Raw genomic sequence first — 18,655 nt, forward strand, 5'->3', positions numbered from 1 at the left:
GTGACAACATTCCAAAAAAAAAAAAAAAGTATCTTGTTTTCCAGTACAAGTGTTGAAATACCCATAAACCAACATGAATTTACTTGAAGTGTTTATTTATAAATCACAACTGTTTTCGACATCGATACTTAAGACTGAAGTAATGATGCTGAAAAAAATTCAGCTTTGCATCACTGGAATAAATTACATTTTAAAATATATTCAAATAAAAAAGTTATTTTAAATTGTGATAATATTTTACAATTTTTACTAGTTTTTACTGTATTTGTAATCAAATAAATGCAGCCTTGGCGAGCAGAAGATAATATCTATCTATCCATTCATCTGAATATTCCAGTGAATTAAATTCTTTACAAATGAAAGGTCCTTCATCTCATTTAAATATTTTCTCCTTTGATTTGTGCAGACTTAAAGGTGATTACACATGACCAGGTCTTCTGAGGGTCTTAAAAAGTCTTAGACTTCATATCTTGTTGTTTGGCTTCTAAATGTATCTTAATTTAAGAAACTTTTTGCACTGGAAAACAAGGCAAAAATACTAAAGAAGAATATTTTATTTATTTATTTATTTCTGCAGTGTGATCAGAAGATACAGTAAAAGTTATTTCCATATTCTAGTTAAATGTTATGAACGAAAGCATAATTGGAGATCTGCTGAATGTTGTATTTTCAAACTGTTGCTAAGCCAACTCATTTTCTGCCCTCTGCACATTTACATTTAGAGAATATATTAACATATTGTGTTTCCTTCAATTTGGTCCTTAAATATTCTTTACTTGGTCTTAAATTGACCTTCATAAAACCCGCAGAAACCCAAATGAATGATTTATCACAAATGCTATAAACCTGCGTTAAAAACAAAAGACTCAAGGTTATGAAACCATATATATACTATCATACCACAGTTACTGTCTCATCTCATTCATTGAAAACACCTTTAATAATTTGGAAAACATCCTCAATCTACTGATCCGTTTCCAGACACCCATCCTCACATGTGACCCAGTTTAATCTGGAGGTCTCTGCAACAAATCCTGCTCTTTCATTTCCAGCAATGTCTGATTCTGATGGGAATAATTGGAGGCATTTATTTCCATCAGCAGGGCAGGGTGGGAACTGGAGCATGTCTAAGCGTTACTAGCTCATAACGTGAATCATCATTGGGTCTCGAGAGGGATGGCGTGTCGCGCTGCTTTGAAGAGCGACGTACAATCAGCAGACGTGTCGAGATGAATCACTTGCGTATTCAGTACAACACTTCAGTTCTCAATTCAAATCCCCTCCATATAACCTCTAAGAGCTCTGAATTACTGAGATATTGTGGCAAGCTACTAGGCTTTATGACAAAGTGTCCATATTTCCAGGAGTATCTCAATTTGTCTGCTGCACCGCGGTGCTGTTGGATATTGAGCAGACACTTCCTGCATACAAAGGAAGTAGGAGATGTTGCAAAACATTCTTCATATTTGTTTGATCCAGCACAGTTTGTATGTCAGATTAACTAACTAAAAGCAGTGACTTTTTTCTTTTAAAGGGGTCATGAACTGAGAAATCAAAGTTCCCTTGATCTTTTAACAGATAAGAGGTCATTGTACTATAAAAACTTTCTGTAAGTTTCAGAACTCAAAACTTTCTCGTTAGTCTAAAAGCAGCTTATATTGAAGTCAATCTACATCTTTATGATGTAATAGTGTGGCTAAACCCCACCTCCGCAGAAGATCAACCCCTGCTTCTACATTACTGCCTGTTTAGCCCCGCCCACCTATTCTACGTCACTGCCTGTTTAGCCCCACCCACCTATTCTACATCACTGCCTGTTTAGCCCCTCCCACCTATTCTACATCACTGCCTGTTTAGCACCGCCCAGCAATTGTACATCTCTGACTGTTTTGCTCCGCCCACCGATTCTACATCACTGCCTGTTCAGCCCCGCCCACCGATTCTACGTCACTGCCTGTTTAGCTCCGCCCACCTATTCTACATCACTGCCTGTTTAGCCCCACCCAGCGATTGCACATCACTGCCTTTTTAGCTCTGCCCACCTATTCTACATCACTGCCTGTTTAGCTCCGACCCACATATTCTACATCACTACCTGTTTAGCCCCGCCCACATATTCTACATCACTACCTGTTTAGCCCCGCCCACCTATTCTACATCACTGCCTGTTTAGCTCCGACCCACATATTCTACATCACTACCTGTTTAGCCCCGCCCACATATTCTACATCACTACCTGTTTAGCCCCACCCACCTATTCTACATCACTGCCTGTTTAGCTCCGCCCACCTATTCTATATCACTGCCTGTTTCGCCCCGCCCACCAATTCACACATGTGGCGTAAATAACGAGAAAGGCAAATGCAGGTCTATGCAGAAAAAGTCTTTGCATCGCCTTCTTTCTGATTTCAATATTAGGGAAAAGTGGATGAACTTTATTTTTAATGAAGATCCAGATTGCGTCCGTAAGAACTTGGTCCTGTGTTCACTTAATTTTACTGCGGATTCGTTTACAAACAAGGCACAATTCGATGCTGGATTTTTAGAAAGACTGAAACTAAAAGACTATGCTGTGCAGCTATATTGGATCTGACACTAATGTCGCACCACACAAGTGTGAGTAACTGCTTTTATTACGTGGTCACTATTACTTTGCCTGTTATTACAGATCGTTTGATATGTACTGAGTATTTATGCATTTTTAATCTGAATCACAGCAGTGTCCATCTGTGAAGGATGTAGCTGTCAAACATACACAACTGTTAGAAAATGTAGTATTTTAGTATATTTTTAATTAGCATTTATTTGTATATTTTACCTTCTAATTTTAATTTGTTTGTTTTAATAATTGTATGTACTTTTTATAATTTTTATTAATATATTTTTATTTATATAGCTTTAATTTAGTTTTATTTCAGGTTTAATTTATTTCACTGAGCTACCAAGACAAAATTTCTAATTTAAGTTTTATGTATTTTTATTTATATACTCTTATAGTTTTTTTTTTTTTTTTTTTTTTTTACATATTTTAATTTTCAGTTTAATTTAAATTTTTTAGTAATTTTATGTTTTTGTTATTTCAATTAGCATTTCTATCTAAGCTTTAATTATTATTATTTTTTTAGTTTTAGTTTTAATAATTTTAATACTTATTTTATTTCAGTTAGTTGCCAAGGTGACATTTCTACATTTCTACACGTTTTAAGTTCAAGTTTTTCTTCTAATATTTATATATTTTTTTTAGTTTTATTTCAGCCAGTGGAAATGTGTTTTAATAGTTTTAGTGAACAAAAATTTTTATTTCAAGAATTGATCAATTTTATAAATGACTATTTCTTTAATTCTTTTTTATTTCAGTTTAGTTTTATTAATTTGAATACTTCAGTATTTCAGTTAGTTACTATGTAGTGCATTTTGCACATTAGTGAGCTTTTTATTGTTTGTTTCTCTGGGTCTTGGATGGTTGCATTCTTTCATGCAAACACAGCCGTGCCACATTGACACAACACCATCACCGTGTCGGCACAGAACCGGCACACATCACAGCCCGAGCGGCACTGTGTCACTCACACGGACCCCGGAATGTTTGGCACTGTTTCCTGCAGCATTGTTCCGAAATGAAGTTTGAATGCACGACTGTTCTGTGTGGCCTAATTTGAACTGTGATATCTCATGCTGGCACGTCCAGCTACTGATTTATATTGAAAGGGACTTTCTCTCCTTTCATATCTGGCCTCAGAGGATGTGCTGTCACTGCATTGAAAGGCAGATTATGGTGGTGATCTGTTGAAGGGCATGATGAAACACTATGACCTTAAAGCTTTATACTGTTATGTTTTAGTACAGTTTTAGAGACAATATAAGCTGCCTTTTTTTCTGGCTTTACTGCATTGCGAATTTCCTTTAATAACAGATGTAAACCTGAAATGGTTATCAGGAGTGATTCATCCTTATTAGCATACAAACTTGATTATTCATGATATGTCATTGAAATAACATCACATTTACATCCAAACGGTAATTAATTTGCACAGAGTTTGACCCCAAAGTCTTCAGTTTTCAGCGTCACATGATTCTTCACAAATCATTCTAATATGCACTCAAAATTTGTACGTTTTTTTGTAACATCTGATATGCAAAAATTTAATAAAAAAACTTTTGATCAAACAGTCTACACTGAAAACTAATTGTACTATGTAAAGCAACGCAACATGAAAACACTGCTATTAATCATCAGAACATACTGGATGCTGAATATACTGCTGTATAGATCAGCATTTCACTGAGCTTTGCAGTGGTTAATTGGTGCATTAATCTTGTGCATTAATATCAACACATTATAACTTGCATTCAAGCTAGGGCTGTAACTGTTGCATGCTCATTTTGATGTGCGTCTTTAATGTATTGTGTCGATGACATCATCTGTCCTCTATCAAGGATGCAGCAGGACTGGATTTCTGTCCCGCTGTGTCCGAGTTCACATAATTTGCAACGTGTGTTGAAAGAAATCGATCATCAAAACGAAGTAGCAGCTATTGATTCTTTCTCAGCCTCGTGTCTGAGCTGGCTGATGGGATTAAAGACCTGTCAGTGCATCTCTCAATAAACTCTTAAGACACATGCCAAGAATTTGGACATTTGTCAAGATTTGGCCTGGGTTAGACAGTTATTTTTAACCGCTGGTTGATGCTCGAAGTGTTTAAAGTTCTGGGCTGATACCAGAAAGGTTTGGGTTGAATCTAGCAGGAGGGGATGAATTGCTGTGTATGAATGCATCTGCTATTTCACTCATCCTAATGCTTGAGGAAGAACAACAGGAACTTTACATTTTAAAACTGTCTACATTATTGATGGTCGATTTTACCCTAAGTGTTGAACATTGGTGCTTGACATCATATTGTTTGTCAACGAAATGAGACTAAAAGTCAAAACTGTCATATTTCTGTTTTGTTTGCTGATGGAGGAGCAGACTGAGAATCCAGTCTCCTGTCACACCATCGAAACACCACGAGTCTGTGTTTGGTGTTGGCTGTGTGCATGACTGCTCTGGCCACTGATATTGATCATAGATTAGGTTTTATTTATAGCATCTCGCGCTCGGATGGCTATTGAGAGGGAGTTAGCCTGCGCTTCCAATCTCATTAGCTTGGCTGCCATTTATCGATTTACAATCTCATTCCTTTGGCTCTGTGAAGTGAAAAATGTAATGGCTGAATGCCATAAACAGTTGTCCATGATTAGATGCATGGCTTGCACTTTTCTCAGTGTCCATCTCTTCCACAGGCTTTTTGAAGCATCTCCATATAAAGTCTGATGATATGACATAGTGGGTAAAGTATAGGACATGCCCAAAATATATTTAAAATCTATGATGTAAAATATAAGTTGTAAACTGTCAGCGTTGTTTTAGTATTATATTATATTGTATTTATTCATATTTTTAATTTTATATTTTTTCATTTTAATCTTTAATTTAGTAGTCTAGGCATTTAAAAGTTTTAGTAATTTTGTTACTAAATCAGAATTGTATTGTGATTTTCTCATTCACTTTATTTATATATAAGTTAAATAATTATGAATGTATGAAAAAGAACAGATCAGAATACCAATTTTACCAGTTATGAAATAATTATACATTAAAGCTATCTATCTATCTATCTATCTATCTATATATATATATATATAGTTTTAATTTATAATATTTCATAGTTTTTTATTAATTTCAGTATTATTATTAACATTTAATTTTAATTCTTTAATTTTATTTTATTTTAAATATACTTTTATTAATTGAGTAATTATACCTTTATATATTTATTTTAATATTAATATATTTTATTAAATATTTTCATATATTATTAAATAAATCTTAGCCCATTTATATGTATATTTTGAAATAATTTTTAAAGATATATCTAACAACTTAGTTTTTTTTTTTCTGTATGAATGCCTGGTCTCCATATGGATGCGTTTCCCCCGTGTTTCAGCTGAAAGTCATTTTAAATTGAAGAGGCGCAGCTTTCCATTTTAAGTATGTTTTCCTTTGAATGTCATTCTCAAGATTGAAACGAGGCTGTAGCGTAATCTCCAGCTAGCGTATTCCTGGGTGATGCTGCTTCTGAACGTGTGCTAAATAATGGCTCAGACCTCAAGTGACTAATTTGGCTGCCATCTGTGTGCTGTTGTTTATCAGCACAGCCATAAAACGCTGCAGCCGCCATTATAAAGCTGTTGAAACAGTGTCACTCTCAATGAAAAAAGTCTTGAATATCCAAAACGAGCTTTCAGACTGAATGAATAGATGATCCCGCAGCTTAATGAGCCACAAAACAGCATTGTGGAAGAGTACATATGACAATATGTGTGCTTGGTTTTATTGTTTTTCACACTATTAAGGGGAAGGTTATGTAACAGACATTCTGATGCTTACGATGTGATTTAAATGATTTGGTTGAAATAAAATGAAAGGATCAGGCAATATAATACTTCTTTATTACTTTTTTATCTTAACAATCCTCATTAGAAGTGTGATTGATGCTCTAGCTGCACAAAGGATTATGGGAAATGTAGTTTAGTTTTTCACATCTCTCGCTTTATAAACCAGTAGTGTTGTTTTTCCAGATTTATTGCCATTCTTCTTGAAAAGTACACAAAATGTATTAAATCTACAGTATATACGTATTTATATATTATTATTTTTATTCAATGTTTTTAAGATATATGCTTAAGTATATTACAACTATAAAATGTAAAAATGATGTATTTATTGGAGAGAACGCATTTTCTGCATTGCAAGTTATCATTTATTCGTCCTCGTGTCAGTCAGATTATATTTTCCTTTTGTGAAACATAAAATGTCATTCTGATCTGTTCTTTTTCATACATTGAACGTGGATGTTGATGTTCATTACCAAGCTGTATAAAAAAGCAAAAATGCAGCATAAAAGTCATCAAGCAGTAAATAGAGCGCATGAGTTTTAACGCCTATTTTTATGCCAGTGTTATTTTATATAATAATAATAACAACAACAACGTGTAATTGAGATAGTATTATAGTTTTTATTACATTTTTAATATTGTGTCAATGAATGCAGATCTGTTTTTTACATTTGGACCTGTTCTCCGCTGACCCCCTTGGATCCTTCTGCAGGTACATTCGAGCAGATCAGAAGCTGAACGCCAGCATCTCGAGCAGCGGCTGCCGCGATCAGCCCGATCAGCAGGTGGTGTTTCTGGAGCATGTAGTGGTGCGCGTCCTCATCGTCCACCCGCGCAGAGGAGACCTGGAGATCAGCCTCGTATCCCCCTCAGGGACGCGATCACAGCTGCTGGCTCAGAGGTGATGCAGAACACACCAGCACGTTATAGAGCGGAATTCATAACAACCGCTTTATAGTTTCAGTGGTTTCTGCCTTTTATCGGCTGGATTGTGGAGAGAGGACAGGAAATTATGAAAGAGTTTAATCTTGCATCATCTGCTTGAGCACTGCAGCTCATTGCGATAGAGAAGATGAAGCTACGAGAATGCTTCTTGTGCACAAAGAAAACAAAAATAACGACTTTATTTAACAATTTCTTCACTTTCGTCTCAGTCTTTGATGCACACTCATGAGATGTAGTGGACAGTGACACGGAGGAGAATAATTGTTGAATAAAGTTGTTATTTTTGTTTTCTTTGCGCACAAAAATATACACACTTGTGTGTGTAGTGTAGTGTGCGGTGATTAATGACTTACCTTCTGTTTTGTTTTCTCACACAAACATATTATATGACTTCAGAAGTCTTTCATTATAGCACACAGGTTGTTTATATCGTCTTTTATGGTGCTTTTTTTGGAGCTTGACAGATGTGGCCACCTTAAACTGTTGTTGTACGGAAAAATAGTGTGTGAAGATTCTTCAACATTTACAGGTGCATCTCAATAAATTAGAATGTCGTGGAAAAGTTCATTTATTTCAGTAATTTAACTCAAATTGTGAAACTTGTGAATTAAATATATTTAGTGCACACAGACTGAAGTAGTTTTTGGTTCTTTTAATTGTGATGATTTTGGCTCACAATTAACAAAAACCCACCAATTCTCTAATTTCAACAAATTAGAATACTTCATAAGACTAATAAAAAAAAAAACATTTTTAGTGAATTGTTGGCCTTCTGGAAAGTATGTTCATTTACTGTACATGTACTCAATACTTGGTAGGGGCTCCTTTTGCTTTAATTACTGCCTCAATTCAGCGTGGCATGGAGGTGATCAGTTTGTGGCACTGCTGAGGTGGTCTGGAAGCCCAGGTTTCTTTGGCAGTGGCCTCCAGCTCATCTGCATTTTTTGGTCTCTTGTTTCTCATTTTCCTCTTGACAATACCTCATAGATTCTCTCTGGGGTTCAGGTCTGCTGAGTTTGCTGGCCAGTCAAGCACAACAACACCATGGTCATTTAACCAACTTTTGGTGCTTTTGGCAGTGTGGGGGGGTGGTGAATCATTCTTGGTGGTGAATTCAGCATCTTCAAAAAGCTGGTCAGCAGAAGGAAGCATGAAGTGCTCCAAAATTTCTTGGTAAACGGGTGCAAGTGACTTTGGTTTTCAAAAAACACAGTGGGACCAACACCAGCAGATGACATTGCACCCCAAATCATCACAGACTGTGGAAACTTAACACTGGACTTCAAGTAACTTGGGCTATGAGCTTCTCCACCGTTACTCCAGACCTTGGTTTCCAAATGAAATACAAAACTTGCTCTCATCTGAAAAGAGGACTTTGGACCACTGGCCAACAGTACAGTCCTTCTTCTCCTTAGCCCAGGTAAGACGCCTCTGACGTTGTCTGTGGTTCAGGAGTGGCTAAAACAAGAGGAATACGGACAACTGTAGCCAAATTCCTGGACACGCCTGTGTGTGGTGGCTCTTGATGCCTTGACCCCAGCCTCAGTCCATTCCTTGTGAAGTTCACTCAAATTCTTGAATTGATTTTGCTTGACAATCCTCATAAGGCTGCGATTCTCTCGGTTGGTTGTGCATCTTTTTCTCCACACTTTTTCCTTCCACTCAACTTTCTGTTAACATGCTTGGATACAGCACTCTGTGAACAGCCAGCTTCTTTGGCAATGAATGTTTGTGGCTTACCCTCCTTGTGAAAGGTGTCAATGATTGTCTTCTGGACAACTCTCAGATCAGCAGTCTTCCCCATGATTGTGTAACCTAGTGAACCAAACTGAGAGACCATTTTGAAAGCTCAGGAAACCTTTGCAGGTGTTTTGAGTTGATTAGCTGAATGGCATGTCACTAATTTGTTGAGATTGAGAGATGAGTTGAATTGGTGGGTTTTTGTTAAATGTCATATAAAAATCATCACAATTAAAAGAACCAAAGACTTAAACTACTTTAGTCTGTGTGCATTGAATTTATTTAATACACGAGTTTCACAATTTGAGTTGAATTACTGAAATAAATGAACTTTTCCGCGACATTCTAATTTATTGAGATGCACCTGTATGTGCCACAAAACAAATAAAAGCTTGTGTTTTGCGTCTCTTCCAAAGACACTTGTAGTGTCAAGAACTTGGGTTTCCCTCATACAATCACTAATGTGGTAATATGCTGCTTTTACCATAGTGTATTCTAGAGGAGTCCACACAGACTGACGGGGTCTGATCTGGCTGCTCTGGTTTCTGTCACACAGGGAGCTTCGTGCTGTCAATCACGCAGCAGTTTGATATCCTCTCTGCTGGTCTTGACGCTCTGCTCTCTCCAAAATCTCTCTCCTCTCGGCTTGAGCGTGGTTTAGTATTCGCTCAGCAGTTTTTCCTGCACGGTTATGAGCACTGAGAGAACCTGAGCATCATCCTCATAACCCTCATGAATAAAACTCTCACACGCTCCAAATCACTCTGCTTCTGCCTCAGCACCCAAATCTTACCGAGGACCACAATGTACATTAGTAAACAAAAATGCTAACAAAAATAAATGTATAAAATAATTTCAAGTATTTTAGCATAAGGCTGCAACATAAATAATGTGGTCTGAATAATTTCTGAATGCACTAGTCATTTAATAATGTTTAATTTAATTTTGGAGGATTTTACACAACTTTTAATGGGAGAACTGTGTCTCTTTAGACATTTGAATGAGAAAAATGTCACTGAAATCAAATCTATAAAATGTAATACATAAGGTTTAAAATGTAATGTATTTTCTGATTGCACTTTATAATTTTTTTTTCTATTATTACAGTTTTTTTCTTGGTTTCAGAGGATAGTACACATATTTTATTGGGTGAAAAATGTGAAGATTCCAGTTCTACTAAAAAGTCAAAAAAATCAAATATGTAAAATAATTTTAAGCATTAGGCTGTAGAAAAAAAAAACTTTAAGGTTTGTTTTGTTTAAAAGTTATTTGCTTGTTTATTTCTAAAAATCTTGCATAGTTTTATTCATGGTTTTGAGGATGTTATACAAATTTTCTTCTGGGAAATGTGGCTTTTCAGACATGAAATTCCAAGAATGCCACTAAAATCAAACATGCGGTATGTAAGGCATTAAGTTATTTTATAAGACTGCAACATAAAAAATGTGAAAAAATTAATGGCTTTTTGAATGAACTTTTGGGGGAAATATGGCTCTTCAGACATTTATATGTCAAAAAAGTCACTAAAATCAAATGTAGAAAGTCATTTTAAGTATTTTAAGCATAATTCTACAATATAAAATATTAACATTTCTGAATGCACTATTATTTTATATTTACGTTTTTGTTTGTTTTAATTTTTTTTCTATTATTACAGTTATTATTCATTTAAATCTTAAATATTTTTGTTTCTTGGTTTTGGAGGATATTACACAACTTTTGGTATTGGAAGATATTACACTGGCAGAAATGTGGCTCTTCAGACGTTTAAATGGCAAAAATATCACTAAAATCAAATGTATATAATAATTTAAAGTATTTTAGCATAAGGCCGCAACATAAAATCTGAAAGGTCTGAATACTTTGAATACACTGCATTTTAATTAATTAATTAATTTATAAAAATCTTATATAGTTTTGTTCATGGTTTGGAGGATGTCACACAACTTTTTCTTTTTTTATTTTCTTTTTTTTCTTTTTTATTTTTTTAAGGAAACGTGTCTCTTTAAACATTGAATGGCAAAAATGTTTGGTAAAATAAAATGCTAGAGGCGTCTTCTGTCCATTAATTATCATAGATAGATACTGTTATGCGTTTATTTTGGTATTGCTCTTTTGTTGTTTTATACACGATAATTTGGTGCAGTTGGTTGTGAAGGTTTAAGTCTATCTGCATTAAAAATGTCCTTAACAGTAGGGTTAGTATGAATGAATAACGGATAATCTCCTAGCAGAAAGTTATAATGTCATATTTAATTGTTATGCTTTACCCTAAAGCCTGAAAAGGTATGTGCTTGTCTCTTTTTTTATGTAATTATTTATTTGAAGGAAAATCTGAATAGTTAATGGATCTATTTAATAGATCAGGGTGTGAGGGATCGTCACTGTGAATAATGAGCTGTTAGTAGTGATGCAGCGTAACACATGACTTTGTGTTGTCTTATCTCCTTATTTTCATTATTCTCTCTGAAACGTTGACCTCTGTTTCTTCTGTCTTCCAGATTGTTTGATAACTCCAACGAGGGCTTCAGGAACTGGGAGTTCATGACGGTTCACTGCTGGGGGGAGAGAGCGGAGGGCACGTGGACGCTGGAGATCTCAGACTCGCCGTCTCAGCTGCGTAACCCTGAGGTGTTGGGTAAGGAACGGAGGAATGAGGTTCAGACCAGCATCAGGCTCAATATGCTTCCAGTGTAGACAGCCTAACGTCAGTGTGCTGCAGTGCTAATCATGTTCAGTCTAGACACAATATAAACATCTGACTTGCGTATCTGACTGTATTCCCAAATTCAGAGCCTAATTATATTCAATATAAAGCTCAATATTCAGTACTAGTTTGCTTTCACACTGTATTATGTTGTTTTGCATCATTGTGCAGATGTGAAATACTCTTCACCATTCCCAACTTCTTATAAAACTAGTATTTTTAATTTTATTTGAGTATTTTTTTAAATATTTTTGTTTTATAATTTTATTAATTTTATTAATAATTTTGTTTCGCGTCATTTCATTGTTAGAATTATTTTATTGTGCTTTTTAATATTGCATTTCATTTTATTATTTCATTATTTGTAATTGAATTATTTTAATTTTTAATTGAATTGAATTGAATTTTATATTTTATTATTTTATTTTACTATTTATGTATTTCATTTTGTTTTAATATTTTTTTAATTCAGTTTAAATGTATTTTTATTTATATTTCATAATTATCTCATTAATAATTATCTTAATTCTTTATTATTTAAAACTATTTTTTTTTAATTGTTATTTTATTTTTTATAAAAAAAATAATATTTATTTAATTAAATTAAATGTATTTTTTCAATTAAAAGTATTTCATGTATTAATTTTATATAATATTTAATATAATTTTTATATGTTTAATTTGATTAAAAATATATACTTTTTAAATTACTTTTTTTATTATTATTAATATTTTTAATTTAATTTAATTTTGTTTCAGAAATCGCTTTGACTCTCAGTACTAAATGTAGTGATTGTAGCTTTAATTTTTACATCATGTTTTGCAAAAAAGGAACCAATAAAACATATAACATATTACACTGGCTGTGTTCTTAAAACCTAGTAAGCTGGCTTTCTTACTTCACAGGCAGCTGAGTTCCAAGTCCGCATCCTAATCGAAATGAATTCTCATAAGTAGACCTAGATGGACAATTTTCCCACATCTTCTACACTGATTTCTTTTTTTGCTTGTTTGGAATTGTTTGCGTTCATGTACTTGCATCAACTATGTTGCTATGTTGACATTTTTATCTTATTGCAAACCTTTGAGCCCTGCTGCAGATCATCCTCTTTCTTGTCTGGATTTGATGTGATTCATTGGAATGCATAGCAGAACTTTCTTTGTCCCTCTTAATGGCTTGGTGTCTTGCTCTTTCTTCTGCGTCAGGTAAGCTGAAGGAGTGGACACTCATCCTTCACGGCACGGCTGAGCACCCCTACCAATCCCAGAGTTCCCAGCACTCGCACTCCAAGATGCTGGAGAATCCCACAGCAGACAAGGAGCTGAAAAACCTAGATTCTGTGCCAGGAGCCCCTGAACATGAAGAGGAGGAAGAGGAGGAATATAATGGTACTCACTGTAATCTCTAGACAAGTTCAAAAGTTTGGGGTCGGTGAGAATTTTTTTTTTTTTTTAATCTTCTGCTCACCGAGGCTGCATTTATATGATAACAAATACAGTAAAAACAGTGAAATTTTAATTTAGATTTAAAATAACTTTTCTGTTGTAATATATGTTAAAATGTAATTTATTCCTGTGATTATTATCGATACTGAAAACAGTTGTGCTGCTTCATATTTTTGTGTAAACATAATTTTTTCATGATTTTTTGATCAATAGAAAGTTTAAAAACAGGATGCATTTGAAATAGAAATCATTATAAATGTCTTTACTGTTGCTTTTGATCAATTTAATGCTAAATTAAAGTGTTAATTTGAATAAAAATCGTACCCAAACTTCTGAATGGTAGTGTATATATAAAAATGTATTTTAAACTCATTACAAATGAGAAGAAACACGCACAAGGATCAGGTGATGTATCCTGGACATTGTGTTTGTTAATGGTCTAAAAAGAAAATGAATGTTCAAAATAAAAGCCAAACAAATATGAGCTACATAAAAAGATGTATTGGTACTGTCAAAATATTTTTTACATTTTGATAGGATTTTGATGTGACTCAGTTTTAATAAATAGTATGATAAAATTAATACTGTATGTATTTTATATATAAATATGATGGTACCTGTTGCTTGTTGATAGTGTAAAATAAATGATGTCTTCAACCTAGAAACCATGTAAACAACTGAAACATAAATGTACATTAGACGTGTATTACTCTTGCATTATCGACACACTATTATCCTTTTTAACACTGTAGGCAGCTTTGACACAATCTGTACTGTATAAAGCGCTATATAAACAAAGATGACTTAACTACTTATATTTGATCCTCTATCAACCTTATGAGATTTATTATTCTGATAAACCTGACATTGTGTACAATGAATATTGTTGACTCTCTGAAGACTTTATGCAAGCCATTTGCAAGTCACTTTGAATCAAAGTGTCTGTAAAATGAATAAATATAAATGTTATATTATCCACTGCATCTGTGGATGAGATTGATGGGCTGCTGGTTTGGGACTGTATTTCAGGTCCGTGTCATCCTGAATGTGGAGATCAGGGCTGCGACGGGTCGGACGCCGATCACTGCCTCAACTGCATTCACTTCAGTCTGGGCAGCCTCAAGAGCGGCAGGTGCCAGAATCATATTTCAACTCTGAATGGGTGTTACAGATAGTGAAGGGCGGTGTGTCCAAAATCACAGTATGAGGTTTTTTTGTTTGTTTTTTAATTTTGCCCTGTAGGATTATTATGGTTGACTAAAACTAAAATCATAAAAAAAAAAATATTTACATTATTTGAAATAAATTAAATTACATAACATTACATTCTAAATGTAAACTTGCCAAGGAAAAAATTCACATTTTCATTTAGTTTAACTTGATGTAATAATTAAAACTAAAACTAAAATAAAAATGAATAAAAATATAGACGTGCTTAAAAGAAAAACTAATAAAAATGAAAAAAGACACAAACAAACACACACACACACACAGACACACACACACATATATATAATAAAAACGAATTCAAAATATTAATAAAAACTATAATAGTGTCTTAATGATAATAACACTGCTGCCCTCTTGCCCATTAAAAATACCTAAACTTATTTTAATGAATGTACTTAAACCAAATTGTTACAAATTTGTGCCAAACGATATTATGAGATTTTTTTCTTAGTTTTTTCTATTATAGTATACTGAAACTCAAACCATAAAATGTTCAAATGTTCATTACTTCAAATAAAATAAACTTTAACTGAATTAAAATAAAATATTACAAATTTAGCTTAGCTTTAACTTGAAAACTAAAACTGAAATAAAAACTGATGTAGACATATTAAAACACATATAAAATGACAAAATTACGCAAAAAAATACTTTAAAATTCAAATGAAAATATAAAAATAAAAACAAATTCAAAATATTAGTTAAAAAACTAGGAGTATCTCAATGATATTAAAATAACAATGTTGTCCTATTTCTCATGAACTTACTTTAATAAATGTTTTTAATATAATATATCTAAAATGTATAATATATATATAAAATATGAGATATATGTATCTTATATTTAGGGATGTAACGATTCACTCAACTCACGATTCCATTCAATTCATGATTTTGATTTCATGATTCCATTTGATTTAAGACAAATTATAAATTAAATGTGTCCTTTTATTATTGCTTGGACAAAATGCAGCACATTTCTTTATGAAAATGAAATATAACTATAATAATATACTAATATAGCACTTGCATATTTTTGCTTTTTTGTTGGTTTTGTTTGCTTTTATTGTCCTTATTTGTGAGTAGCTTTGGATAAAAGCTTCTGCTAAATGACAAAATTTAAATATAATGTAAATGTAAATAACAAAACTAAATTGAAATTTTAAAACAAGCCCCAAGATGCAGATTCACATTCTGCCAGTAGGTGGCGCTTAAAGCGTTTCCTTGGTTTCCGCTGTAAACAAAGCAGCCCTGCACATATGAACTTTAATATGCTTTATACAGAGGCAAGATGAAAAGAAAAAATATCATCTAAACTTTTCTAAAGATAGTAAGTTCCCCTCAGACATGCATTCATATAAACTCCTACACCTAAATGAATCGTGATTTCTTTAGCATCTCACCCAATTTGAATCGTCACATATTTGAATCGATTTTCAAATGGCTCGCGGTTAATTGTTACATCCCTGCTTTTATTATATACAGTATATTGAACATATGCAGTAAAGTAAAGTCTGTTTTGTTTCCCTCATTGTCAAACAGATTTATGCTTCAACTTCTCTTTATGTTTGTCTCTTGTCCTCCTCACAGGACGTGTGTTAGTCACTGTCCTCTGGGTTATTTTGAGGACGGAGAGGCACGCAGATGTCGCCGCTGTCACCGAGGCTGTGAGAAGTGTGTGGCTCGCGGGCCGAACGAGTGCCGGTCCTGCCGGAGAGGGCTTTACTTCTACTCGAAGGAGAGCACCTGTGTGGAGACCTGTCCCGTTGGCTGCTTCCACGACGACAGTGAGTCCAACGAAGATGGGATGTCCACTGATGCATTACACTTCACTTTATTGAGCTAAAGCTTCTATATCACCACATGCAGCTAGTAAATACCACCCAGCGGTCTGTCGCTTTAGAAAGTTTCTCTAATGGTGTCAGTAATAAACTGTTATTAAGGAGTAATATTTATTTTTACATTTATTATATTTTTACATTGAGTTTTTTTTTTTCATTTAAAAAAATGCAGTATGTTGCCCATTTATTTACAATTACTCATTTAACAGGCGCTGTTAACCAAAGCCACTTACAAATGAGGAACTTAAGCGATCTATCATAGAAGAGACTGCAGTACTTCAATATGAAGCAGTTAAAGTAAATTTGTAAATTATGCATCAATTATCCTCATATTGCTAAGCTAATTATGTGATATTCTAATGATGAACCAAAGTAAATTTGTAAATTATGCATTAATTATCCTCATATTAACAAGCTAATTATGTGATATTCTAATAACACATAACCATTCTGCTGTTTTATGTAAATTAAAAAAAAATTATAATAATTGTAGCTTTTTAGTTTATTTATTTTTTTGTTCATTTTTTTTTTTTTTTTTAAATTTGTTTACATTTGCTCAAATAAATTACATTTATAATTTTCTCGTTAAAGTGCATCATGGGATTGCATTCTTTTTAAAGGATTAAAAGGATGCACAATTTTACCTTTGAATTTGTACAAAATAAGGTCCCTTAGAAGGCAACATAGTTATGCTACCTAGGTTTGATGGTGTGCTTACCATGCTTTACTAGGGTAGATCATCCAAACATGAAAATTAAGTCATTATTTACTCACTCACATGTTGTTCAATCCCATATAACTTTAATAATAAATCTATAAAAATAATATTAAGCCAAATTTAAGAATTTTTTTGAAATATAATTTTTATATACTGTACACACACATATATATATATATATATATATTATATATATATATATATATATATATATATGTATATGTGTGTGTGTATGTGTGTTCCAATCATATTACATGCTTAAACACGAAAATAATGATAAATAGCATTTCTTATACTTTTCTTTTTTTTTATAGATCTTGTCTGATTGCATTATGGGATTGTGTTCTCTGGAAAGGATGTATAAGATTCTGCCTTTGAATTTGGCCAAAGAACATCGAAAACATACAAATGATGCCTCAAGTAGTTCATTTAAATATAAAAATATTGTGATTATTTACAGTGTTTTTTGTCATTTATGAAGCCTAACAGATGTGAAAACTCTGAGCAGCTGTTGTGTGGAAAAGAACCACAGAGATTCTTCTACTTTTTCAATTCCCAAAAACTAATACCATACAGGTTTGCAATGACTCAAGGGTGAATAAATAGTAAATGGTGTCCAAATTATTATTCACGGCTGAACTTTGCAAAGAGTAAAAGAAGTCAGTGCTTTCCATGATTCTGCTTCATGTGTGGTGCTGCGGCTTTATTGTCCCTCGTTGTTTCTGTCTTGTTGATAACAGCTGCTGCGATGGAGATGAGCTCTAGTTATCTCCACAAATCAGACTGATGATTGAGCGTCTTTCACAGTCCGTCTGCGATAGGACGGAGAGTTTGAGTTGGTTTATGGTTGTTTGTGCGCTCGTCCTCAGCTGCTGAACACATGCGGAGCCGTGCGTCTGGAACAGATGTGTTTAGTGGCAGCGTGAATAGATGAAATTTGCACATACCCAAGTATGAATTGCATCCAGATGCCCAGATGTTTCTCTCACTGCTGTTCGGGTGATAATTAGAGGTAATATAAAACTCAAAGGTCTAAATTTGTACCCCTCTCTCTCTCCTTGTCTGTCTTTCAGGCAGCTTTGGGAATAAAACACTGCCAAAAAAAGTGATGACATCATGCATCATCATGGGATAAAAAGAGATTTTTTTTTCTAAATAAGAAAGCAGGCAAATTCAACCATAATATAATTGACTCATAAGGCTATAGTTTGCAATTTGTGATAGTTGGCAGCTTTCATTAATTGTAATAAAATGAACGTTAACTGAAATTTAATAAACTAAAAACATAATTTCTTTCTGCTAGCTGCTAAGGCAACATTTCTAATTTTTGTGTAGTTTAACTTGTAAAATGTAGTAAAATAACTCAAACTGAAAAAATAAATAAAAACTATATAGGCATATTTATAACTAAAATATTTAAAACGACAATATATAATTATAACATTTTATTTCAACTAGTTGCTAAGGCAACGTTTCTCTAAGTCTTTAAGTAAAATTTAAATTATTCAAAAAATAATGAAAGCTTATTTCCATTAATTTCGTGCTGTCAATCGATTAAAATAATAACTAATTAATCACACTTTTTCCCTG

General features: G+C 33.5%; 1 protein-coding gene across 3 annotated transcripts in view; it reads left to right on the plus strand.

Annotated features, from left to right (window-relative positions):
- Nucleotides 1-18,655, plus strand: part of LOC109084261 (proprotein convertase subtilisin/kexin type 6-like) — a 65,493-nt gene that overhangs the window by 27,631 nt on the left and 19,207 nt on the right. For 2 of the 3 annotated variants that reach the window (XM_042759453.1, XM_042759454.1), the window contains exons 12-16: nt 7,151-7,339; nt 11,625-11,761; nt 13,037-13,219; nt 14,306-14,408; nt 16,097-16,291. In XM_042759453.1, coding sequence (XP_042615387.1) covers nt 7,151-7,339; nt 11,625-11,761; nt 13,037-13,219; nt 14,306-14,408; nt 16,097-16,291 — 807 coding nt within the window. Of the gene's footprint in view, nt 1-7,150; nt 7,340-11,624; nt 11,762-13,036; nt 13,220-14,305; nt 14,409-16,096; nt 16,294-18,655 lie in introns of all 3 variants that reach the window. The other variant, XM_042759452.1, reaches the window with a different exon arrangement.

Source organism: Cyprinus carpio, chromosome A7 (assembly GCF_018340385.1).
Source record: "Cyprinus carpio isolate SPL01 chromosome A7, ASM1834038v1, whole genome shotgun sequence".
NCBI classification, from domain to species: Eukaryota; Metazoa; Chordata; class Actinopteri; order Cypriniformes; family Cyprinidae; genus Cyprinus; species Cyprinus carpio.